The sequence below is a fragment of the Podarcis pityusensis genome, assembly GCF_964106645.2.
Source record: "Podarcis pityusensis genome assembly, chromosome: 16".
Taxonomy (NCBI): Eukaryota; Metazoa; Chordata; class Lepidosauria; order Squamata; family Lacertidae; genus Podarcis; species Podarcis pityusensis.
Window position 1 is genome coordinate 37826090 of NC_138041.1, and position 24872 is coordinate 37850961.

General features: G+C 46.8%; 2 protein-coding genes across 7 annotated transcripts in view; one reads left to right on the forward strand and one right to left on the reverse strand.

The window, feature by feature from the left end:
* The window catches only part of LOC308465401 (uncharacterized protein), a 321144-nt gene that overhangs the window by 261532 nt on the left and 34740 nt on the right, over nt 1-24872 (reverse strand). The gene's annotated exons all lie outside the window — the stretch shown is intronic.
* Nucleotides 1-24872, forward strand: part of KDM2B (lysine demethylase 2B) — an 88858-nt gene that overhangs the window by 55683 nt on the left and 8303 nt on the right. For 4 of the 5 annotated variants that reach the window (XM_080985058.1, XM_080985061.1, XM_080985060.1 and 1 more), the window contains 6 exons: nt 1268-1719; nt 6063-6149; nt 14467-14691; nt 19070-19213; nt 20922-21008; nt 22560-22832. In XM_080985058.1, coding sequence (XP_080841184.1) covers nt 1268-1719; nt 6063-6149; nt 14467-14691; nt 19070-19213; nt 20922-21008; nt 22560-22832 — 1268 coding nt within the window. The remainder of the gene's footprint in view (nt 1-1267; nt 1720-6062; nt 6150-14466; nt 14692-19069; nt 19214-20921; nt 21009-22559; nt 22833-24872) is intronic. The other variant, XM_080985059.1, reaches the window with a different exon arrangement.

The following is a 24872-nucleotide window of genomic DNA, read 5'->3' on the forward strand; positions in this document are numbered from 1 at the left end:
TACAGCCAGTTTATACACTTTGCAGAATTACGTGGTAGAGCTTTTCATAGACTGGATCAAATGAGGCTGCAGTTTTGGGTGGGTGAGTGGTGGTAGTCTGTGGGAGAAAGCTGAATGCCCTTCTTGGCCACATAGGGTGGGCTTGCAATTAGCTGTGGAGCTTGCAATGGAGCATAGGCAGCTGTCTTACACCCAATTTGTCCACCTAGCTCAGAGTTGTCCCATGTCGACTGGTAACACCTCTCTAGTGATAAAAGCAGATATCTCTACCACTAAAGGTAAAGGTAAAGGGACCCCTGACCATTAGGTCCAGTTGTGGCCGACTCTGGGGTTGCGGCCGAGGGAGCCGGCGTTTGTCCACAGACAGCTTTCCGCGTCATGTGGCCATCATGACTAAGCCACTTCTGGCGAACCAGAGCAGCGCACGGTAACGCCGTTTACCTTCCCGCCGGAGCGGTACCTATTTATCTACTTGCACTTTACCGGCTACTAATCCTTTTAAACTGGAGATGGCATAGATTGAAGCATCTTCTTCAGACAGTGCTGGTATTTTACCACTGAGCTATGGTCCCTGGCAGAGGCAAGTATAGACCAGGTCTGCAAGGTGCATGCCCCATTCGCAGAGAACAGTTATCAGTGCGCAGATGAGATGTAAATGGATGAGGTCATCCACTCCTGTTTTCTACTGCTTCCTGTTTTTCAGGAACTGTGGGCCCACTGCCACCTAGTGACATCCTCCAGGATGGCAGGTCTCTTCCTTCAGTCAGCAATCATATGTGGAAGCCAAGTGGGGTAGTGTGACCATCAACCTTGCATGCACCATCACTCGTGTGTGTGAAAGGCTGTCTTAAGTGCTCTCCAGTTTAAAACAAAATGCCCGCCAGGTGCACAGAAAAATAGCCTAGCCTAATCAAGAGCCAGTGTGGCATAATAGTAATAGAGTGTTGGTCTAGGATCTGGGAGAGTAGGATTTGAAATCCCCACTCAGCCATGAAGCTCACTGGGTGACCTTGGGCCAGTCTCCATCTCTTAGTCTAAGCTACCTCACAGGTGGTTTGTGGGGATGAAATGGGGAGGAGGAGAACCATGTTCACCCCTTGAGATCCTTGGAAGATAAAAGATGGTATATAAATGTAATAAATAAACAAGCATACTAGTGATGGTCTAGGGACTGTCCTTGGCTATCGCCTTTGAGCTGCCAAGGCCAGCTTTCTGTGCAACTGAGTCCTACCTTCAGGGTGTTAAAAATTCTTCTTATCTGTCTCAGATACAACAAGGAAACGCAGCTTAGATAGCTTCTCATCGGATTCCTGGGTAGACATGGATGACGAATCGTGTGATGTCCACACCCGGGAAGAGAAGGACGACTGTCTGGAAAAAATCCCCAAGGCCTTGGCGGACGGATCGTCTTCTCCCAACAGTATACATTCAGAAGGGAAGGAGGTTTCAGGGAGGAAGCAAAAATCTACAGCCACCCACTTCCTCAAAAGGACTTTGTCCAATGAGTCGGAAGAAAGTGTAAAATCTACACCGGCAGACTATCCCAAAACTCCCACGGGCTCCCCAGCTACAGAGGTTTCGGCGAAATGGACTCACCTGACAGAGTTTGAACTGAAGGGTTTGAAAGCCCTTGTTGAAAAACTTGAATCCCTTCCAGAGAATAAGAAATGTATACCTGAAGGCATCGAGGATCCGCAGTCTCTGCTGGAGGATATGAAGGTGTGTAGATGTTTTGCTTCTAAAAATGGTAAGCTCTGTGATGTCAGGAGGCTGTCCAAATAGCCTGTAGTTGGGAATCCATCTTGAGAATAGGCCCTGATTTCTGTTCACTTCACATACCTTACATAGAAAACCCACAAGGAAGAAGAGTGTGTTTGGGGTAGTCATATGGTGATAATCCCAGAGTTCTCCTCTACTCAGCTTTGTAAAGAGTGAATAGCTTGTCTCTCAGAGCAAGAAAGGAAGGGCTATTTCAGAACCCAGTGAGGGCCTATCCTACTGATCTTCACATCCAGAAGCAACAATTCCCTGTATGTAGCCATAGCTTCAACAGTTTTCTGCTGCTCTTCTTTCTAGTCCATCTCTCTGTGGTGGACAGAAGCCACCTGGGAAAGAGTGAAGTGGAGTGGAACGTCTTCTGTTAATGTTCTCACAGAAAAAGCACTTCATTTGTAGAGGTTCAGAAGCTGCCACTATTTTGGCTTCTTCAACAGCTCTTGCACATAGACCAAAACCAGGAGTAAAGCACATTAAAAGGAGCTGAATGGCAAAAAGAAGGGAAGTCTCTGGGTATGTGCCCTGAGGGTAGGGGGTGGGGAGACACACACAAGACTATAGAATTCCTTTCCACTTCAGTGGAATCCTCAAAGCCTCTGGCTGGGGTGGGAGACCTGCTTTGGATGCGACTTGGTTCTTTTTCAGGTACACAGCCCAGCAAATACTATATGTATCTAAGCGTTTAGCTTTTCGAGGTCTTATCTTCATGAGTTCATGTTATGGGTACTGGGAGAGCTCTTAACTGCATATCTCAGCCTTGAAAATTAGTCTGCAAAAGTTAAGAACCCAAAGAACTGGCTTGTTTCCTGTCTGCTTCTGCATTGCCAAGTGACATTACAGTGATGACCGGGGAGCCACATGTATGACAGAAGAAAGGTGGGATATAAATTTAAGAAAAATAGGAAGGGGGGGGGTGAAGAGAGAGGAAGAGAGCTGGAATTGACCCTTCTTCAATTTGCCAAATACTTCTCTTGCCTGGTTAGTATCCTGAAAGTAATTCTTACTCCTCATAGGCAGTGCTATTTTTTCTAGAAAAATAGGTGCCAGAACTCACATGAACGCCTCCCTGGTTCTCTTAGAATGGCAATGGCACCCACCTGAGAGGTGCCGAAAGTGAGTTCCAGCGAGTTCCCCCTGACAATAGCCCTGATCATAGGTGATCAGACAAGATAAAATGGGTTATGTCAGGGGAACAAAGAATAAATGTGGGCAGCAGTAGTCATTAGGTTTCATTTACATTTTGGGTAAGGACATGCGAGAGGCATTGTTAGGTTTTGGGAGAGGTCATTCCAGAAGCTTCAAAGAAGGGCTGAGTTTTGAGATGAGGTGGTGAACTCAGCCAGCATCAGGTGATGCTGGTGGGGGCTGTCATTAGGGATGCTGGGAATTCTAGTCCAGCCCCACCTGGAGGGCCTTGGCTTCCCATCCTTGGCCCCAGGAGTGTGTGGAACATGATCCAGGTGAGAGGGGCCTGGGCAAAGTTGCTTAGTTTTGAACTGTTGGAAACTGTACCACTGCAGATCTCACAAGGTGGGTCAGGGTTGGTTCTTCAAATGCTCCCACCCATCAGAATCTCCCCGCACACATGAGCGTTAAGCACTGGAGGTAGGTATCCTTCTCTCACCTCAGTTAGCTAAATGACTAATAACTAATGTGAATTCGTATATTGCTATCAGTATGTGTGGCATTTTACAGAGCACCAAAAAGAAGACAGGTCCCTGCCCCAAGGACTTTACAGAAAATGTGGGTTTTGATGAGGGATTTGCAAGGGTAGGATAGAGAAAAAGAGGCACCAGGAAGGAGTTATTAACCTTTCCTGCACACTATCAATAACGGCAGTGTTTGAGACAGGATGGTGTGAATTGCAACACAACCCCTAGCTTGATTCTTTCTGTGTTGGGGACAAGGAACTGCATCCTTTAGATGTGTTAACTGTTTGTGTACGTGGAGATTTTAAACAGCAAAGCAGGCACCATGCAATGAGCGATTTCCCCCGTGTGTGGTGCAGTTCTCTTATGGAACTGTATCACATCCCCCCAGCCCGGGTGTTTAAATACAATAAGAAAACACTTAATGAGGCACTACTACCAGTTGCTCTTAAAACACTTTTAAATTTGATTTAGAAACTCATGATACGTGTAGGAAACTGAGGTTTTGTAGTGATTAGGGGCAGGTGGACGCTGCATAAAGCTGATTCAGCTGTAATAATTTTCAGGGTGGCGCTGTGGGCTAAAGCACTGAGCCTCTTGGGCTTGCCGGTCAGAAGGTCGGCAGTTCGAATCCCCGCGACGGGGTGAGCCCCCGTTGCTCGGTCCCTGCTCCTGCCAACCTAGCAGTTCGAAAGCACCTCAAAGTGCACGTAGATGAATAGGTACCGCTCCGGCAGGAAGGTAAACGGTGTTTCCGTGCGCTGCTCTGGTTCGCCAGTAGCGGCTTAGTCCTGCTGGCCACATGACCCGGAAGCTGTACGCCGGCTCCCTCGGCCAATAAAGCGAGATCAGCGCCGCAACCCCAGAGTTGGCCACGACTGGACCTAATGGTCAGGGGTCCCTTTACCTTTACTAGCTGTGTGTTAGTCTGTTGCAGTAGAAATGACAACAGGTCTTGTGGCACCTTAAAAGACTGACCAATTTATTAAGGCGTAAGCTATCATAGATGACTAGAGTCCACTCTTGCTTCTGACAGATTGTTGTCCGCTTAAAGCTAATGCCTTAACGAATTTGTTAATCTTTGTTGAGTAAGTTCTATTTGCCTTGATGTCAGGCACTTACGCTGAATGCTAGAAAACGTGGGTTATGTCTGTGAAAACGAGCTCTGCTGCATGAAAAAGTGTCTCTCATCTGTTTAATTGCCCATGTCCTATTTTCCCCAGACAATATCAATGTTGGTTGCTGCAGTGTAAAGAAGATTGAAGGATGTGGGGTTTGAATTCTCACAATGTGCTTTTTGTGTTCATATCAAGATCCCTTTCCCTGTCTCCATTCTTTCCCGATCTCCTATCAGCACAATCCTCTACATGTCTGCTGATCATCATTAATAGTGCTCACTGCTAGGAAAATGAACATTATTTATAAAGATATATTTGAAAAAATAAATTCGAGAGGGGTGGCTGTATATTAATCTCTTGCCGCAAAACCAATGAAGACTTATGGCACAGCACCTTAGAGACTGAACACACTTTCATAAACCATAGTCTCCGTCAACAAGAAATTTACAAGTAAAAAACCTGTTATAGTCAGGTTTATTATAAAGAAATTTAAAGAAATCTTAAGTTGATTTAATCACAGGCCTGGAAGTTGATTACTTGGTTGGTCAGTGAGAACCTGCACATGTATTATGTGCAGATAATAGGTACCTATGGGACCGCCTCTACTGCTATGCCCCACAGAGGACCTTAAGGTCCATATATAGCAACACCCTAGAGGTCCCGGGCCCTAAGGAAGTTAGATTAGCCTCAACTAGAGCCAAGGCCTTTTCAGCACTGGCTCCGGCCTGGTGGAATGCTCTGCCTCATGAGACCAGGGCCCTGCGGGATCTGATTTCTTTGCGCAGGGCCTATAAGACAGAGTTGTTCCACCTGGCCTTTGGCTTAGAATCAGTTTGATTCCCTCCCCTCCCCCTCTTTCTTTTTCCTTTCTCCTCCTGTGAAGAGGCTGCATCCTAATGTTTTAATGTTGTATCTTAATCTTTTAAATTGTATTTTAATTAACTTGTTTTTATTATTGGTTGTTAGCCGCTCTGAGCCCGGTCTTGGCTGGGGAGGGCGGGGTATAAATAAATAAATAAATTATTATTATTATTATTATTATTATTATTATTACATTTGAGAAAAATACCAGTTTTAAAGCAGCCTTCCCCAGCTTGGTGCCTGCCAGAAGCTTCGGAGTGTTAGTTTGGTTCTAATGGGAGTTGTAGCCCAAAACATCTGGAAGTTTGGGGGAAGACTGTTCTAAAGGAAAAGGCATACTTTGTTAAAAGTAAGGAGCCATACAACTGCTCCAGTTAAAAATGACTGTTTCAGCAACTTAACCCCCCTCTGCTTCTTAGGTTGTAATAAGGCATTCGTTATATCATTCCTGAAAGCTTCCTGAGTGATCTCCACCTCACATCCACAAAATGAGAATTGCGAGGTGAAACTTCCACATCTTTATTTCCAAGCTGCAAAGCAGAAAATAACATTTAACCTTTTCAGTACATTTTTCTGATTTTCTTCCCTTTGGCAAGTCATGGTGTGCCAGGTCTTTGCGCACACAGCCCTTAATTAGCCTCTTCTCTTTTTGAAACAGAACATCCTGAAGGAGCATGCAGACGATGACCAAAATCTTGCCATTTCTGGGGTCCCAGTGGTATCATGGCCTAAGAAAAACGCAAAGGTAGGGTCTTTGAAGTTGAATTTGTCTAAAAATAGCCATTTCCATGCCTTTTTCTCTCCCCAACTTTGACACTTGTTGGTAGGATTGCTCTTGGTAGGAGCCTGGACGGTAAGTAGTTACTCACCTGGGTAAACACTCATGCCTTGTACAGTGGTACCTCGGGTTAAGTACTTAATTCGTTCTGGAGGTCTGTTCTTAACCTGAAACTGTTCTTAACCTGAAGCACCACTTTAGCTAATGGGGCCTCCTGCTGCCGCCACGCCGCCAAAGCACAATTTCTGTTCTTATCCTGAAGCAAAGTTCTTAACCTGAAGCACTATTTCTGGGTTAGCAGAGTCTGTAACCTGAAGCGTGTGTAACCTGAAGCGTATGTAACCCGAGGTACCACTGTAGTTGGGCAGCGCTGCTGGTTTTTATCAGGCATCACTTTCCAGGCTGCAGCATTTATTGGTAGTTGAAGAACACACAAGGTAGGATCGTATCCAGATCACCATTCTATAGCAAAAGGGCATGAGAGGATTGTGTCTATTAAGGAGCACTTTCCCAAGGGGTTAGCAAAGAGCTTTTCAACCTTTTAAAGTCCATGGCTCCCTTGACCTACTACTCCTGCGGCACCCCTGTGGGGCTCAGGAGCTCAGTTATGTCACCTCTTACCTGCAGTGCTGGCAGCCTCTCGCCCTTTTTCAAAAAGCCTCCCTTGTGGAGTGTTCCCTCTGCCTCCTCTCCCCTCCTCTTCCATTAGGAGCCCAGGCAGCCACTGCTGCCATGCTTGGTATCTGAGCTGCTCCCCCTGCCCCAAAGAGTGGTACCGCCTCAAACTGCCCCACAGAGGCCTGGGAAGCACCCCCTGGCTAGCCCCAGAGGCACCATTTGCCCGGGGAACTTGTAGCCATGGCTGCTGCAACAAACAGCCACACAAGCCTTTGGGAGGCAGAGACGTGAGAGGGCATCAGAGGAGGGAGGGAAGGAAAGAGGGACAGAGGCCAGTGTTGCCCCCGGCACCCCTGACCACCCTTGAAGGAACCACAGGGTGCCATGGCACAGTGGCTGAAAACCACCGAGTTAGCGTGTTGCAGCAAAAACAACAAAGTGCCTTATGGTGCCACTACACATCTCACTGTGACATAAGCTTTTGTGGAGTAGGAACTGGTTCATCCGATGTCTGAAGTATAATGCTCAGTTGGCAGGTACTGGAAAAAATGTAGACGTTAAATGGCAATCAAACTTAAAAAGTACAATCTCTGACAATTCAGTTAGAGTTAAAATGTATGCAAGGTAAGAATCCACAGCAGCAGTAATAGGTGATAACCCAGTCATTTTAGCATTGCTGAGTTAAATGGGACAGAAAACCATTTTCTCTCTTCAGACCTACATTTAGTCAAGGTCAGGAATGCTCAGATTATATTATCATAAATCCCTGTTGTTGTGAAGGATCACAAATGTAACTTAGTGGGTGAAGGTTCAGGCATTCTGATACTGAATTGATGCTGGGTGAAGTGTCAGGGAGCAGGGATGTGAGAGTCATTTGACAATATGAGCAATGAATACTTAAAGGGGTTCCTGGTTATTAGAAGTTAGTTTGTGTTCCTTCTAAATTTGTTCCAATATTATGTTAGTGGCCCGCTGATGAGAGAACATGGGCCCCACATTTTTTTAGGGGGTGCTTCCTTGTCAGGCTATGTAAAAGCTTATTAAATCAACTGATTTTGAGAGGATTTTGCTTTTAAAACAATGTCATTGAACTTTGGTCCAATGACATTGAACCAACCTTTGATTTAGGTGCATATAGGCCAACTTTTTACATAGTTCATCAGTTCAGCTGACTGGATCACATCGACACCATACATTCAAACACTTGGCTTTCCCCAAAGAATCTGCTCACAGAGCTACAGTTCTAAGGACCCTTAAGAAACTGCAGTTCCCAAGACTCTTGCAGGAAGTCATGTGATTTAAATGTGATCCTGTTGGAACACAAACAGATCATTTAAAAATTAAGTGCAACTGACAGAATAATTTTGGGCCAAGGGAGATGCTGAGGAAACATAATTTTCAGATTGGAAAGTGGGAAGGGTACAGCTTAAGGGTTTTGTGGGCTACTCTCAAGGAGAATCATGCCAAATAATTTTTTGTTGGGGTGCCTCGTCTGGTTTTCCCATAACCGTTTCCACCCACTCGCTGACCACACTCTGTGTGTAAGCTGCCACAAAGAGTTGCTTCTCAGAGAAGAGCTAGCCATACCTTCTGCCATGGATTGTAAAAACTGGAGGAAGTTGGGGGGTGCAGGTGTTGTTGAGGATATTAGTAAATCTATTCAAGAGGCAGGATACACCTTGCTCATTAAGGAGAGGGGCTTGCTCCCACTTCTTCCTCTCTCATAAGAGAATCAGTGCCAACCAAAAGGTTTAAGCAGAGGAGACTGCCATGACCATGGCTGCCTGCTTGCTTAATTTCAGGAAGATAAGACCAGCTTAAGTGGAAAGTGCATGCAGAGCACACCAGCTAAGTGTGAGAAGTTTGCACCGGAAAAATGCTAGTCCAACTTTCACCTCAGTTACACAAACATACTTGAGTGGCTTCTGATCGGTTACTGTTTTCTTAGCCTAAATATGCTGCAATACAGGGCTAACAGTGGCCTACCTTACAAAGGGTTATGAAGCTTAAAATATCTGAAGTGCTGTGAATGTAGATTGTAGGGCCCTCAGGGCAGAGACTGGCCCTTTTATCTCCTTCCTTATAGGTTTTTAAGCTGAGGTTGGATGGCCATCTGTCCTGGAGTGGGTTGAGCTAGATAACCCTTGGGGTACCTTCACACTTTACAATGATTCCATGATTCTGCTGGTTGACTGAAAAGTAAGCCTGGCTAAGCTTGATGGGGGTTACTCTGAAGTAAATGTACTGTTGTTGGTTTTTGTTTTTAAGCACAGATAAAGCTAATACTCTGAAGTAATTCCTTTCTGACCTTAGTGTGCGGCACCCACTTACATAGTAGAAGTCTTACCAACTTATTATTAGATTCCCCCCCACCCCACCCCCCAAAAAGACCATGTGCTCAGGAAAAGTTCTTTTAAAAATATTTATTTTCATCAAATGAAATACTGCTGCTTCCAATTGTTCTGAAAACCATCTAGAGGGGAAACATTCATTAAAAACTCAGGAGAGATAAGGAGGAAGCTTGGGGTGGAGGAACAGTGCAGCTTCAGGAGGGTTTTTTTTGGGGGGGGGGTTGTCCACCTAAAATGAAGTCCTATTGACCCCAAGATAAGATGCGAGGCTCCCCCTCTCCCTGGCAGCCAATGGCGAGGCTCCCCCCGCGAGCCCCGGCCTCCTCGGCTTGCCATTGGCCCGGCCTGCGGGGGCCCGCCCCTTCCTGGTTCGGCCTCATGCATATGCATGAGTTCCCTCCCTCCGTGTGGCGAGCGAGAGGCGAGGCGAGCCGAGTGGCGGCGGCTCCCCGCCATGCCCGCCTCCCGCCCCTCCTGCCTGGGCCCGCCATGAGAGGAGGATGGCCATGTCGGTGAGCCCCGACGAGGACGACTACGACTCGGAGCGGGAGCCCGAGCACGACCAGGTCGGCGGGGCCGGGGGGGGGCGGGGGCTTCTCAAAGGCAAAGTTTGAAGGGGGGGGAGGGGGCTTTCCAAGAAGGCCCAGTGTCCCTCTGTGCAAGATGCAGGGGGGGAGGGCGTCGTCGGGGGGGGGGGGGAGACAATGTAGCCCCAGAGAAGCCCTGCCTGCATCCCCCCTCCCCTCCCCCTCCCCTTGCCAGGAAGGAAGCCTCCAAACGGGGGGGGGGGAAGCATCCCTCCTTGTGTCAGCATAAAGCAAACGGGGGGGGGGGGCTTTTGTGCTCCAAGAAAGGGCTCCTCGGGGAACATCTTGCCCCCTTGTTGAAAGAAAGGAGAGGAAGTCAGAAAGAGGTGTATTTAACCCCAGGCACCCATTGTTGGTGTGGCTTTGAAATTGACATTTTATGCAGCCTTTTGCTAATCGAAAGGTTTGTTGATTGAGCTGGGGGGGGGGGGGAGGCCGTAGATCCCAGGTGCTGTTTTATATGGATGAGCTGCGCCTATGGGGAGGGTGAATGGATCTGAGCTGCTCCATATAATAGGGCTTCCATTCAGCTCTGGGACTAATCCTGTCCCAAGTGCTGGCTTTGCTCCACTCTCTCCAGTTTACAAAACAGCAGCTTGTGGCACTTAAAAGTTAACAAATGTTTTTGTGGCATGAAGTTTTGCAGGCTACAAGCCTACTGCTTCTGAGTCCATCATATTAAGGGAGTGAACCCAGGAACAAGGCACATTGAACATAGTTGGGTTTGCTTATGATTAAACATGCATAGGCTGAGCACAGTGTACCTTGCTGCCTTATTCACATTTATGCATAAGCAAGTTGCACTGATTTCAGCAAACTTTACTCTCTGGCAAGGATTGCTGCCCATTTACTTGGACAGCCTGATCTTATGCATGGTTTGTACTTCTCTGCACATTTTCTGAGGAACAAGGCACTCTGAACACAGTGGAGTTTGCTTCCAAATAAACCTGCTGTAACATGTACTCAGGCCCAGAAATTCTCACATCACTGTAAACGTCTTTTAAATTGTCACAGGACCTGCTGTTGCGTATTGAAGACTAATGGCATATGGCCTTGAACAATTTTGAATTGCTCTGCATTTATGTAATTTACCACACCTATTAACAACAGTTCTCAGTGTGGCTTACCACACATATTAATTGATATAAGACCAGCGCTAAAATAAAAAAGAACAACAAAGTAAAATAGAAATAATATATTCAGTCGCTTCAACAAAAAGCCACCAAATGCCCTGGCAATTAACAAGGTTTCTACTTTGCAGCTAAACACCATTAAGGTGGGTGTCGGGCAAATGAGTGTTGAGGTGGGAGTTTCAGGGATGAGGAGTTGCCACCTGCAGACCCTGTCACTGGTAACCACAAAGTTCTAGGTCTCAAGTGAGTAATGTAAGCAGTCAGGTAGCCAGGGTTTATGTGCTGATTGACAGCTGGAATTGGAAGTGAGTGTTACTGTTGTGTAATTTTTAGCAACATAGAAGATCAGGCCCTCTGTGCAGTGGATGGATTTGACACACTTAATAAACTGGTTAGAAGACTTTCCTTTGTTCTATATAATCATCATCGTCATCTGCTTCAAATGTGTTGTGAAATTGTATAGATCTTCTTGAACAACTCCCCCAAATCAACGTCTTTTTAAACAAGTCTTTTTAATAGCAAAATAACTTCTAAATTGTTGCTTCAGATGGTCATGAGAGTGGGGATGAAAAATGAACTGATCATTAAATAACCCAGAGCATGTGTTATAGGGGATCAATTTTACTCCATTGTAGACCTACTTCAGAAATATGAAAGAAGCACAGGGGCTGTGGTGTGTGTGTGTGTGTGTGTGTGTGTGTGTGCGTGTGTGTGTGCGTGTGTGTGCGTGTGCATGCACACACACACACACGCACACACATAGACACTTTCAGACACTTCAGGCATTGCAGGAGATTGGACTAGAGTTGGGGTCTCTTCCAACTCTACAATTCTAATTCACACATGATATTTTCAGACCTACATTTAAAAGAGTAAAGTGAAGGGAAACCTTTGCTTGCAAATCTGCATTATGTATCCTGTGGAGTCAGACCATTGGTCTGGCTAATTCAGTGCTGTCCAGAGTGTCTGATGGGGGCCTCTCCCAACCCTACCTGGGAGATGGAGCCCATGCAAAGCATCTGCTCTCCCACTGAGCTATGGCTTACTTGCTGCAGTTGCTTACCCAATGCACAGTCAGTAGCAGTCATAGTCAGCTACTGTGCAATGTATGAACAGGCTGCTCTTATGCTGTGTTAACATAGGTTTTACATTTTTCTTTTTTTCCTTCCTGCTGGGCGCCACTGCTCCAGTTCTGTTTGTTGCCTTGACTAATGGTCTGTGGTAGTTACCTTGCTTCTGTAACAATGATGAGTCGCAGTTTTAAAATAACTGCCTGGGGCTTCCCTGAAAGAGGAACATTCTTTCACTTAATAAAATGTAAAATGAAACTTGTAACAACTTCTACTTTAATGGCTCATTTTATGTCGTGTACCCAAAAATGCAATTTTGTGCATGTTTACTCAGAAGTAAGTCCCTCTGTGTTCAGTGGCGCTTACTTCCAAGTAAGTGTGTCTTGAATAGAAGTGCTGATCTAAATAATAAAGAGCCCCGTAACACCTTTAACCTGGGGTCCACTTCATCAGAAGCAAGTATAATCCTCATCTGGCAGGTATTTGGGGAGAATGTTGGAAGTTAAATGGCAACAGAATGCTAAAAATATGGCCTGACAATTCTGTTGGAGCTCAGTAAGAAAGGCGACCCTTCCCAACAGTTGTAACTGGTGATGCCTTTAAAATCAGTCGCCTACCAGGACATCAACTTGGCTTAGGATTGTTGTAAAAGGAAATTCCAGTGTGAAATTGCTGAATTACATTTTCCAAGAAATTCAGTTTGGATGGAGATGATGGTTTCCTCTTCCATTACAGGTGTTAATTTACCTAGCAGTGGTAAGATGTTTGGGCCATCACCAATTACTGCCATTGTGAAAGGTCACTGTTTTAATGTTGCCTGCATTTAGCTGTGGCTGTGTTGTCACAGACCATCAATTCCACGAAAGCTTAAGCCAGACTTCACATGGTTTTCCCTCCTGGAAATAGGAGTCTCTAAATGTCCATTGTTGGCCTATATGATGTCTAGGGACTTTTGTGTCAGACTGGCACTGGGTGCTTAGACTCATGGCCTAACCTACCTTGCAGGGATGTGGTGACAATAAAAGTGGGCAGAGAGGCATGGAAGCTGCTCTGAGTGATTTTGAGAAAAGGTTGGATAAACGATGTAGTAAATAAAAGAGGTGTAGAATCACGAACCATAGTTTGCATGATGTGAGCGTGATTTTACCCACTTCACTAAATGATTCTATGAGTATTGAAAAGTCCTCTCACCCCACAGTGATGCTTTACTCTCCCAATTAACAATTAAAGGCTTGGGCAAGCAAAAAATAGTCTGGTGCTTAAGCAAAGATGGTGCCGGGAGTCCTTTCACAAACAGGGAGCCACCCCTGAGAAGGCCTGTCTTTGTGCTGCTGCCACTCTCTGCACCTCCCTTGAAAGAGGCATGCAGAGAAGGGCCTTGGTATGATAAGGTTCATATGGGAAGAGGTGGCCCCTGAAATATTGAGTCCCTGAGCTGCATAAAACTTTATAGGTCAAAACCAGCACTTTGAGTTGAGCTGGGAAATTAATTGCTAGCCTGTGCAGTGATGCCAATTTAGTGTTGTAAATTCATACCGCCTTATTCCGGTCAGCAATCTAGCTGCTGAATTCTGCACTAGCTGCAGTTTCCAAGCAGTCTTCAAAGGCTGTCCCAGGTAGAGCACGTTGTAGAAATCTAACCTAGCGGTTACCAGAAAGTAAACATCAGAAGATAGGGCCACCAGTCTAAGCTGGTTAAAGATACTCTGGGCCACCATTGCCATTTGTGCCTTGTGCGACAGTAATAGACCCAGAAGTACCCCCAGGCAGCAGAGCACCTCCTTCAGGGGAAGTGTAACACCCTTCTGAACAAGCTGAACCTCACCTGTCCCGGCTAGGGAACCACTTGCTAAAAGCGCCTCAGCCTTACCTAAATTAAGCTTTAGTTCATTGGCTCCCATCCAGTCCATTACCAGTGCCAGGCCCCAGTCTAGCACATCCATTGATACGTGTGCAGACATAAAGGAGAAGCAGAGCCATTTTTCATCCACATACCGCTGACAATGTATCCCAAAACGCTGGATGACCCCACTCAGTGGTTTCATGTTAACAGCATAGGGGGTAAAATTGCCCCCTGTGAGGCCCCTGAACAACTCTCCCCAAGCACCACTATTAGGGAGTGGGCATCCAGGAAGGAGTACGCTCCAGAGGGATTCTGGAAGCTGCTGAGAGATCAAGGAGAATCCGAGGGAGACACTTCCCAATTTCTCTCCCGACCAAGATAGTCATGCAGGGTAACCAAAGCAATTTCCAGGCCAAAACTTGACCCAAATCTTAATTTAAATGGCCAGCACTGGTGGGCCTTGGCAGGGTTTGAGGACCCCAGAAAATTCTGAAGGATACCTTGTTCTGGTGCCCGGCCTTAAGTAAGCCAGTTCCTTGCAGCCTCTGTCCCTGTATCTGCAAACTAGGGATAATGATTAGAATATGATTATCCTTGCTCATAAGGTAAGGATTGAGAAATAGGGTATGGGAAATACTTGGAACGTTGCTGTTTAAACATTGCTGTTGCTTGCCATTCCCAGAACCGGGCCGTCGGGAGACCCAAAGGAAAATTGGGCCCTGCCTCAGCCGTGAAGCTCGCGGCGAATCGAACAACTGCAGGAGCACGGAGGAGGAGGACGCGATGTCGCAAGTGCGAGGCCTGCCTGCGCACAGAGTGTGGCGAGTGTCACTTCTGCAAGGACATGAAGAAGTTTGGTGGGCCTGGCAGGATGAAGCAGTCGTGCATTATGAGGCAGTGCATTGCGGTAAGCCTATTGCCTGATCGTCTTGTGCAGTGATTGAGAATCACCTTTAGGTGACAAGCCTGGAAATGTTCTGGCAAAATTGGTGCTCACAGACCGCAAATGATGAAGTTAGGAGGTAGGCTAGTACAAATGCAGGCAAATAATAATAATAAAAATTTACATAATAAAAATTTAATAAACATTTACAGATTTTTAAAAAGTGCTAGAAACAGGGAAAAAACAATAGTTAAAAAAACAATTAAATAGTGATAGAACTATCCTTATCTATTAAAACCATACAAATAACAACAATTAAAATGCACCACACCAGCCCTTTCATTAGAAGCAATCAGTTCCCAAAACCTGTTGGAACAAAAAAGTCTTCACCTGCTGGCAGGACGACAAGGAGGAGGAAGCCAGTCTGCCTTCTTCAGGGAGGGGTTCCAGAGTCTGGGAGCAGTCACCAAGAAGGCCCTCTCCCACATCCCCACCAGGTGTGCCTGTTCAGGTGGCCCAGGGCAGATTCATATGGGAAAAGATGGACCCTCAGTTAGCCTGGACCTAAGCTGTATAAGGGCGTTATAGGTCACAAGGAGCATTTTGAATTGTGCTGGGAAACAGACCAGTAGCCATTGGAGCTGTTGTAGCAAGTGAGTTATGTGCTCATATATTTATTATTATTATTATAATTTATTGCATTTTAACGTTTTTTTAAAAAACTGCTTTCCTAACGTGTCTGAGTTTGCACTGAGTGTTCTTTTGTAGAACTTGAATTTCCTCACTGGAGAAAGGCAGAGAGCTGTTACCGGGACTTCTCGGTTTCTTGATTGCAAAGCACAGGAACGTAGGAAGCTGCCACAGAGTTTGATCCATATAGCTCAGCTCTGTCTACCCTGACTAGCAGTGTCTCCCCAGGGCTTCAGGTAGAGTCACCCCCGGCCCTAACTTGGAGATGCCAGGGATTGAACTGGGGACCTCCTGCATGCAAAACAGGTGCTCTACCACTGAACTGCAGCCCCTTCCCCTTAAATGTGCTCCATTGAACAGAGCAATGGCGTTACACTCTGGGTACAAATTCTGTTCAACCATGGACTCTCTGGATCAACTTGTCCTGTGTTGCTACTCTATGAAACCATCACAATAATAGCTTTTTTCCTGCTTATTAGGATGGCGGGGTGGGGGTGGCGGGTCTGGTTAAATGAGAGATTGCACCGAAAGCAGTGTTTCTCAAACTTGGTTCCCCAGCTGTTGTTAGACTACAAGTCCCATCATCCCTAGCTAGTAGGACTAGTGGTCAGGGATGATGGGAGTAGAGCTGGACAATACCTGGTTTTCAACATCACGATATATCACCAGCTACAGTGAAAACAGTGATATGCTGATATATCACAATGTCTGAAATGTATCTTGGCTGCTTCCTCCTCCCCACGCACAGTTCCCTATCCCTGCTAAAGAGCACAGTCTTGCTGGGGAAATCTCCTGGGCGTTTGTTGGGGGCTGTCTTGAGGAGACAAGTGCCTGTTCATATCAGTGGTGCTTGCCCAAGGGTGAGTTCCAGTGGCTCCTTCGAAGCAATATCACAACTGTTGTGCAACTTTGCCTTATCTTTGTGTTCTTTTCTTCTTGAATAATCCCAGTCTTTAAAGCTACTTGTCTCTCTAGTGAGCGATTTCAGTCCATGTTCCATTATCTGATGTAGGGTTTTATTCATGTGAATTACCTTCTAAAAGCATCTGCTTTTTAGAACTCTCCAAGCTGTAGAATCGGCTTACAGAAAAGGGGTGATTTATAATCCTTTCCTTTAATCATTATTGCTTTTCCACTGACAGCGCCTTTGTTTCTTTTCCTCCCCCCTCCCTTTCGTCATAAGACTTGTAACAGATTGCAGCTGCCCATGTTTGCATTTGTGTCTCCATAATGTAAAGGCAATTAATTAAGTGACCTTCAGCACCACCTGAGTTGCTGGGCACAGGGATGTTGCAGAAAGCAGAAGAAATGTAGTGTCTTGTACAAAACCTGGCTATGGTCACATCCCTGCATGCTAGGAATCCTTAACTGACATCCTTGGATTATAACTAAGGCTGCAGCCTTGAATTAATTTTACAGCATAGTCTTATACATGCCCACTCAGAAGAAAGTCTCATTGAACTTCCTGGGGCTTATTCCCAGGTAAGGGGTTATAGGATTGCAGGCTAAAAAGGTCTCCCTTATTAAAAGTAATATTTATTAAAACTGCAAATGCTACCCACTGTCCTAAAATAGGCCACTCTAATCTGAGTGGTCTGTTTTCATAATCTTAAACAATGAAAGTAAATTGTATTATGCTGGTCAGTGTTTTGTTACACTTTCATGTATAGATAGTCCCCTGTTTACACACCTTCAATATGCGTGTGACCATGTATATACATGCATCGTGCAGAACCTGGAAGTGACCTGGAAACGTCATAAAGACATCACTAAAAGGGTGGAGTGTTTGCCGGTCTTTTCAATTATATGTGATTTCACCAACACTTGCAGTGCCTCGGAGCGTAACCCCTGAGTAAACTGGGTGATACCTGTACTTTTAAAAATGATAATTTTAGAAAGAGAGGCATTATCCTCCTCTTCCCCACCAAAGGAGGCATGCCTTTTCAAGTATATTGCTTAATTCACTGGCTCATATTTCTGCAATTAAAAGAGCTGGCGTGGTGTAGCAGACTGTGGAACTAGGACCAGGGAAGCCCACAGACCAAAAAACCGTCCTAGATACTTTACAGTGGTACCTCGGGTTAATTCGTTCCGGAGGTCTGTTCTTAACCTGAAACTGTTCTTAACCTGAGGCACCACTTTAGCTAATGGGGGCCTCCCGCTGCCGCCGCGCCGCTGGAGCATGACTTCTGTTCTCATCCTGAAGCAAAGTTCTTAACCCGAGGTACTATTTCTGGCTTAGCGAAGTCTGTAACCTGAAGCGTCTGTAACCCGAGGTACCACTGTAAAACCAAGAGAAAAAGATAAATATGTATAAAACATTTGCCTACTTCTAAAAGGCCATAGACACTTAGGACTGGCCAAAGCACTGGTCACAGAGGGAAATTTTTACCAGGTGCCTAAGGAACTATAACGGACGCTCCAGGCGAGCCTCCCTGGAGAGAACATTCCACAAGCGGGGAGCCACTGCAGTAAAGGCCCGTTCTCGTGTCGCCACCCTCCAGACCTCTCATGGAAGAGGCACACAAAGAAGGGCCTCGGGGGATAATCACAGAGTCCAGATCGGTTCCTGTGGGGAGAGGTGGTCCTTGAGCTTTTTCAAGAGCTCACTTAATGGTTTTGGCCTTTAGAACATACTAAGGCAACAGATTTCATAGACTGGAAGTCTCTCCCTAGAGAAGCTCGACAAGCTCCCTCTTTGCTGTCCTTCTGCCAGCAGGTGAAGACATTCATGTTCCAACAGGTTTGGGGGAAATGGTTGCTTTTAATGAAGGGGCTGGTGTTGTGCTGTTTTTATTATAATGATTGGTATGGCTTTCATAGATTTTATATGTGTGTATAGTTTTACTTTGATCAATGTTTAATTACTTTTTAATTATTTTTTCTATGTTTTTCTGATTTTCAGTTTTATATTTAAGCCGTCTTGTGTCCCATTAAAGAAAAAGGCGGGGTGTAAATACTTAACTGTTGTATGTGTGAAGAAGCCCTTCTGATTTCGCTTGCTTTAAACTGCCCTCCAGGACTGGAGTATCTCTCTTTTATTGACTGACAGTCAGCTCTCAGTTCTTGAGATCTTTCCTCCAGGATGTCCATTGCCTTGGCAAGGGCAGACGCAAGAGGCAGGGTGCATCAGTTGGGACCCCTAGCTCGGGCTACAGAAGCAATTGGAGCAGAATCATAGAACTGTATAAGCGTAGAGTTGGAATTGGAAGGGACCCATGGGTCATCTAGTCCAACCCCCTGCAATGCAGGCAGAACTGCCTTTCTAACAGTTGCTTTCCAGAACAGCCAACTTTAAGTTGCTCAGAACACTGGCCCAACACAGAGCCTAAGTGAGCCCCGCCCCACCCCAGCTCTGAGCTGGAAGCCAGGCTATGGGGGCTAGTTTTTGCAACAGCGGAATCTCCCGCCTCAGCAGAAGGCGCAGAGCTTGGCATGTTTTCGTGGTCTCATTTCAGAGGTTGGGGACAAGGCCCTGCCCCACCCCAGATTTGCCAGCCCCTGTTCCTCTGTGTGTGATGTTACGATAACGCCTTGGCGGACATAGAATCAAAGAATCAGAAACACGTTTGGCTTCTCAGGCCTTTACAAGAACCAGCTGCAGAAAGTGTTGCAGGCCGAGCAGATGGGGAGGTTTCACAGGTGTCTGTGCTGATAGGTTGCTGCCTGTTTCCTGATCTCTGCTCCTTTCCTCCTGTTTGTGTGTGTTTAGCCAGTGCTGCCCCACACGGCTGTGTGCCTGGTGTGTGGGGAAGCTGGGAAAGAAGATACGGTGGAGGAGGAGGAGGGCAAGTTCAACCTCATGCTTATGGAGTGTTCCATCTGCAATGAAATCATACACCCAGGATGCCTCAAGGTAAGGGCTCTCTGAGGTGGGGTCCAGAAGCTGCACCAAAACAGGCCTTGCCTCACGGTTGCATTTGCCGTGTTCTTCGCAAAATGATGGCATGTTTGGCAGTCCTTTCCTTTTACCTGCAGCCACCACAGCCTACAACCTGCCCAACCACCCATAGCTCAGTAGCCATGCATGGCAGCAAGGTCAACCCAAGGCTCTGTTGCCTGAAGCCGAAAGACCAGTAGGGCTCAGGGGAAGCCAGATTACCCTCCTGCTTCTGCAGTCCTGAGCCAACAGCAAAAAGCAGAATTTTGAACACACAAGTAATGGATAGAATTGTCTGCCACAAGATGTGGTGATGGGCATTGGTGCCGATGGATTTAAAATAGGACTGGACAAAATTATGGAGGAGGAGGAGGAGGAGACTATCCGCCATAATTAAATGGAACCTCCAGTTTGGGGGCAGTGTACCAGGTGCTAGGGACATCCAGTGGAGCATTGCTTTGCCCTTTCTGAGACGCCTCGTTGGCCATTCTGGAGATGCTGATGGACCTTTGCCTCTGATCCAGCCGGGCTCTTTTAATATTCAGGAGTTCTCTGGCATTATCTTCTCTGCTCAAAGGGCTCTGTCTGCTATGGTGCATAAAATGGCAGATTCTTGGATCTGATGCCTAAAAACATTAAAGGGGAAAATGGCACGTCAGCAGGCCCAGACCCAGACAGGCAGGTTTATGGCAGGGTTCTGGGCCAGCCTGCCTGTAATTACGCTTGCTTGTAATTACCCCCATACGATGAATCCTTGGATCGTCACTGCAAGGTGGTGTGGTGGTGCAAATTAGTTTACCATTCAGAATAAAATTATTATTTGTTAGGCACAAGGAAGAATTTCCCAGTTAGATTTCTTGGATCTGTTGTATGCTCCAACCCTCCCTTGCTAGCCTTGTTATCCTCTCCCATAATATTACCGTATTTTTCGTCCCATAGGACGCACCTAATTTTTTTTTTTTTGGGGGGGGGGAAATAAAGGAAATTTTTTCCCTTTATTTCCCCCCCAAAACCAGGTCGGGGAACAGCGGGATGGCGGCGCTGCGCCTCCCCGCTGCCCCCCGAGCTTGTGGGGCTGGCCGATGTCTGCCCGGCGCGCGTGGCGCTCTGCTTCAGGGCATCCTGCGCGCCGGGCGGCAGGCTGCTATACGTAGCGTGGGGAGCCCTGGGGGAACTCCTGCGGGCTCCCCAGGCTTGCTGATAGCTTCCTGAAGACTGGAGAGCGAGAGGGGTCGGTGCACACCGACCCCTCTCGCTCTCCAAGCTTCAGTGAAAGCCTGTATTCGCCCCATAGGACACACACAGATTTCCCCTTCATTTTTGGAGGGGGAAAAGTGCGTCCTATAGGGCAAAAAATACGGTAGTTTGGGAAGCCTTTCTTTTATTTGTTGTGAAGATCTCTTGATATAGTTTATAGACAAGACTTTAGAATCCAGGAAAATCCCCATGTGGGTGTAGAAGTAAGGTTTTCAGAGATTGGGGAGAAGGGCAGGGTTTATTTGTGCTTATGCTAGATGAAGCAGAATAAATTATATGAAAGATTCAAAATGTAGTTGACTGACATGAATTGTAAATTACCAGCACACTTTTCAAAGAGCATTTTCTTTAAAAAGTGCCAAGCCCTGCCTGCATATATATTGGGAGCTGATCTGTGGCTTCCTGTTGTGTGTCTTTTTCCTCCCAGGTGCGGGAATCAGACGGCGTCGTCAACGAAGAGCTGCCCAACTGCTGGGAATGCCCAAAGTGCAACCACGCTGGCAAAACTGGGAAAGTGAGTTTCACTGGAATTAATTGTGTTCGCTGGAAGGGAGCTGTGCTTTTTCCTTCCTCTTTTTTTTTACACATGCTAAGTTGCTAATCTCACTGCTGAGCAGGAGCAGCTGCCAATGTGCTCAAGGTTTCTCCCCTTGCTTCACAATGCAGCCGGGAGATGAGTCACCGCAGGCAAGATATCTTGGGGGAAAGTTTTGTCTGCTGCTACTGATCTTCTCCACTGAGCAACCCCAGAGAAGTTTCAAGGAATCCCTCCCCCAGATTATGCTCTTTGCTTTCTCCCACAAAAAATGAGAAACCGGTCAGACCTTCAGTGTGTGTGTGTAAGTGTAATATAAATATAAAACTACACATGCATTAAGGACAACTCTTTTTCCATTCCATATTAACAGCTGTGAAGGTTTCAAGATTTGAAGATATACTCTGACTTGTCTTTCTACTATTATTTTAGTTTTGTTTTTGTAAAGCAACTATATATAAAACCTTACTTATTAAACATATATCTCTGTGGTGTTTAAAGTGTGCCCCCCCCAAACTAATTTAACACACTTCATTCACTTCTGGCCAGAGGCAGACAAGGGGAAAGGAGGCACAGGTTGTGTCTCTCTAACCCTTTCCGAATCCCAACCCTGTAGCTTTAACTTCCCCTGTAGAGTTTTATATATAACTGCAATTTCATCTTGTGCAGGGGTTCAGTTCCAAGGGTTCCTCATATACTTGAACTGCCCCATGTGAGCATCCTAACCCTTCCCACAGCTGGTGCACTGAGTGGGCCTTTCTTTGTAAGCAAGGCAGAGAGCTTGAAAGCTCTCTTCACACCAGGAAAGTGTTGCATGGTTTTAATCTGTGCAAATTCAACTGTGCAAGATTGCAATCGCACAAATTAAATGTGTGTAAGATCTGATTGTACTGTATTGCACTCTTAAAGTGTCCTTCCCCCTCAACCCTTGAGGGCAGGAGCTAGCGGGTGGAGCCAACTGTTGCTGGCCCTTTAGCTCTGGCTTGAGTACAGAAAAAGGGAGTCACTGAACATACCTCTAGAGAGAGCTGACAAGATTCCCTCTAACTCTATAATAATGTGGGCACAGGCCCTTGGGAAGGAATCAATGGGTTGAATTTCTGCTGCCACTTATAAGCTGTGATGCAGGGTGGAAATTTTGTGTTTCATAATATCATTAGTGACAGTAAATGGCTGCCAATTGCAAATACAGTATTTGGTGAACTTGGCCGTTTCAGTCATAATTAATATTTTTCAGCTGAACTATCCTTTTGCTTTTGCCTCTAAAGTCTTTACAAGTATTCCAGTAAATTTCACTGGGTGTGGATGCCAGCAATATTTTTAAAGCTTTGTTTACTAAGTGAAATCACTTTCTAAAGGCAGGGTGGGAAGCCTGTGCCCCCCCCCGATAATGCTGACCAGCAACTTCCATCCACATCTGGAGGGTCAGAGGTTTTCCCCCTCCCATTTCCAGAAAGCCCACGTTACTACCTATAAGCCACGACGCAAAAGCATAAGATATAAAGTTTGCTTGTGTGCTTTGTCTCTCTGGCGTACAAGCAAAAGCGCGGACCAGGGTTCAAGTACGCGTCAAACCTGCCCGGCTCTCTGCTGAAAGAGCAGAAGATCAACCGAGAGAACAAAGAGGTTGTCCCAGACGCCACCAAGCGGAAAGTCGAGTGCGAGGAGCCCCCTCGGAAGAAGTCAGATGACCATCCCAAGAAGTCTCCTGTTGACCCTCTTTTGAGGAGGAAGTCTGAGGAAGTCCACCCACGGAGGAAACGGAAATTTGAGAAGCCCCAAGAGCCTGCCATGAGGAAGCGGGTACGTGTTCTGCGTGTGTGGGGGGGTTATTGGGCCTCTTTGGGAGACCTTAGAGGTGGGAAGTGGCCTTGTGAGTGAGGCCTGGTGGAAATGCTCCCAGCCTGCTTGCCCACCTATGTGATCAACGCCAGCTATTACCGTATTTTTCGCTCCATAGGACGCACTTTTTCCCCTCCAAAAATGAAGGGGAAATGTGTGTGCGTCCTATGGAGCGAATGCAGGCTTTCGCTGAAGCCTGGAGAGCGAGAGGCATCGGTGCGCACCGACCCCTCTCGCTCTCCAGGCTTCAGGAAACTATCCGCAAGCCTTGCAAGCCCGGTGGGAGTTCCCGCGGGCTCACAAGGCTTGCAGGCAGCAGCCTGCAGCCCCGGCGAGTGTCCGCAAGCCTTGCGCGCCCGGCAGGAGGTCCCGCCGAGCGCGCGAGGCTTGGGGCGGCAGCCTGTCGCCCGAAGCACGGGGAGCCCTCCGGAGGGCTCCCCGTGCTTCGGGCGAGTGTCTGCAAGCCTTGCGCGCCCGGCAGGAGGTCCCGCCGAGCGCGCGAGGCTTCGGGCTGCAGCTTGTCGCCCGAAGCACGGGGAGCCCTCTGGAGGGCTCCCCGTGCTTCGGGCGAGTGTCTGCAAGCCTTGCGCGCCCGGCAGGAGGTCCCGCCGAGCGCGCGAGGCTTGGGGTGGTAGCCTGCAGCCCGAAGCACGCGAGGCTTGGGGCGGCAGCCGCGGCGGGGGGGGGGGGAATAATTTTTTTTATTCATTCCCCCCCCCCCCAAAACGAGGTGCGTCCTATGGGCCGGTGTGCCCTATAGAACGAAAAATACGGTATGTGACATGTCGGAACCGACAAACCTGCTTGTGGGATGTTGCTGTCAGGCAGGTGTCTTGAGATAGAAAGCCAAAGTGCTGCAGCAAAAGCCATAATAGTGAAGCTCGGTCTTTGAGCATTCAAACACATGAGTGCTTCACTGATGTTACCTTGTTGCAGAACCTACAACAGCCCTGTAAGGTAGATCAGTATTCTCCATGTTGCAGAAGTCGGGCCGTTAGGCAGAGTGGCTTTTTGAAGGCCCCTGCAGAGGCAAGGAGACCAGCCAGGGTCTTCTGATTCAGTGATCCAGCCTCTTGGGCTGCAACCCTGGGCACATGCTTACCTTTCAACTTGCTTCTCAGCAGACATGCATGGGATCCAATGGTTAACCACTATTGCTAATAATTATTTGACCTCTACCCTTTCCCTCCTTACTTTAACTATTTTATCATCATTGTTTTAAAGGCAGTTGCATCTCATTTATAGCTCTGCTCTACATGATACTAATATTTATACAACATGTTGCATAGATGTTGGGGAGATGCTGTATGAATGGTAATACGTTAAAAAAAATTAACTATTTAAAAACAAACGATGCAGTGCCTGCTCCCTTATGCTCCAGGGGAAAGCAGGAAAGACTCTGGCTGTTGCTAACGATCCATTCAGTTTCTAGAATTAGGGAGGCCCCCAAACGATAAACTTATACTTTATGATGTTCTTTGGAAGACAGACAGTGAAGAGGGACCTTAGGTCTGTGTTAGAGAGCAGGTATTGCATTCGAAAGGTCCAAGGTTCAGTACTCAGCATCTCCAGTTTAGACGAAAAGAAATCAAATAACAAGTGATGGGAAAGGGACCCCAACGAGGCACTGCCAGTCAGTGTAGGCATCACTGGCCTGGGATGCAATAGCTTCCTGCATTGCTAAGATTACAGCCCATTCCTAAAACAAATCTCCTTTCCTGTCTCAGCCACTAGGTGGCACTTATGGGTCTTTTCAGACTGGTGCTGCGAATCTCCCTCTTTCCCTTCCTTTCCAGTAGCTGTTTTCTTCCTTTGAAGGTGCCCTGTGCAGTCCCAACTCAATGTGCATCTTTGGGGCTGGCAAGGTCACACTTTTTTTAGTGTGTTTTTCCTGGGTGTTCTGTGGACATGGAAAGGTGAAAAAGCCCTTCCCTACATCCTGCTTTGAGGATTTCACAAGAGATCAGAGGATACCATCCATCCTCTCTATCTCCCTCCACT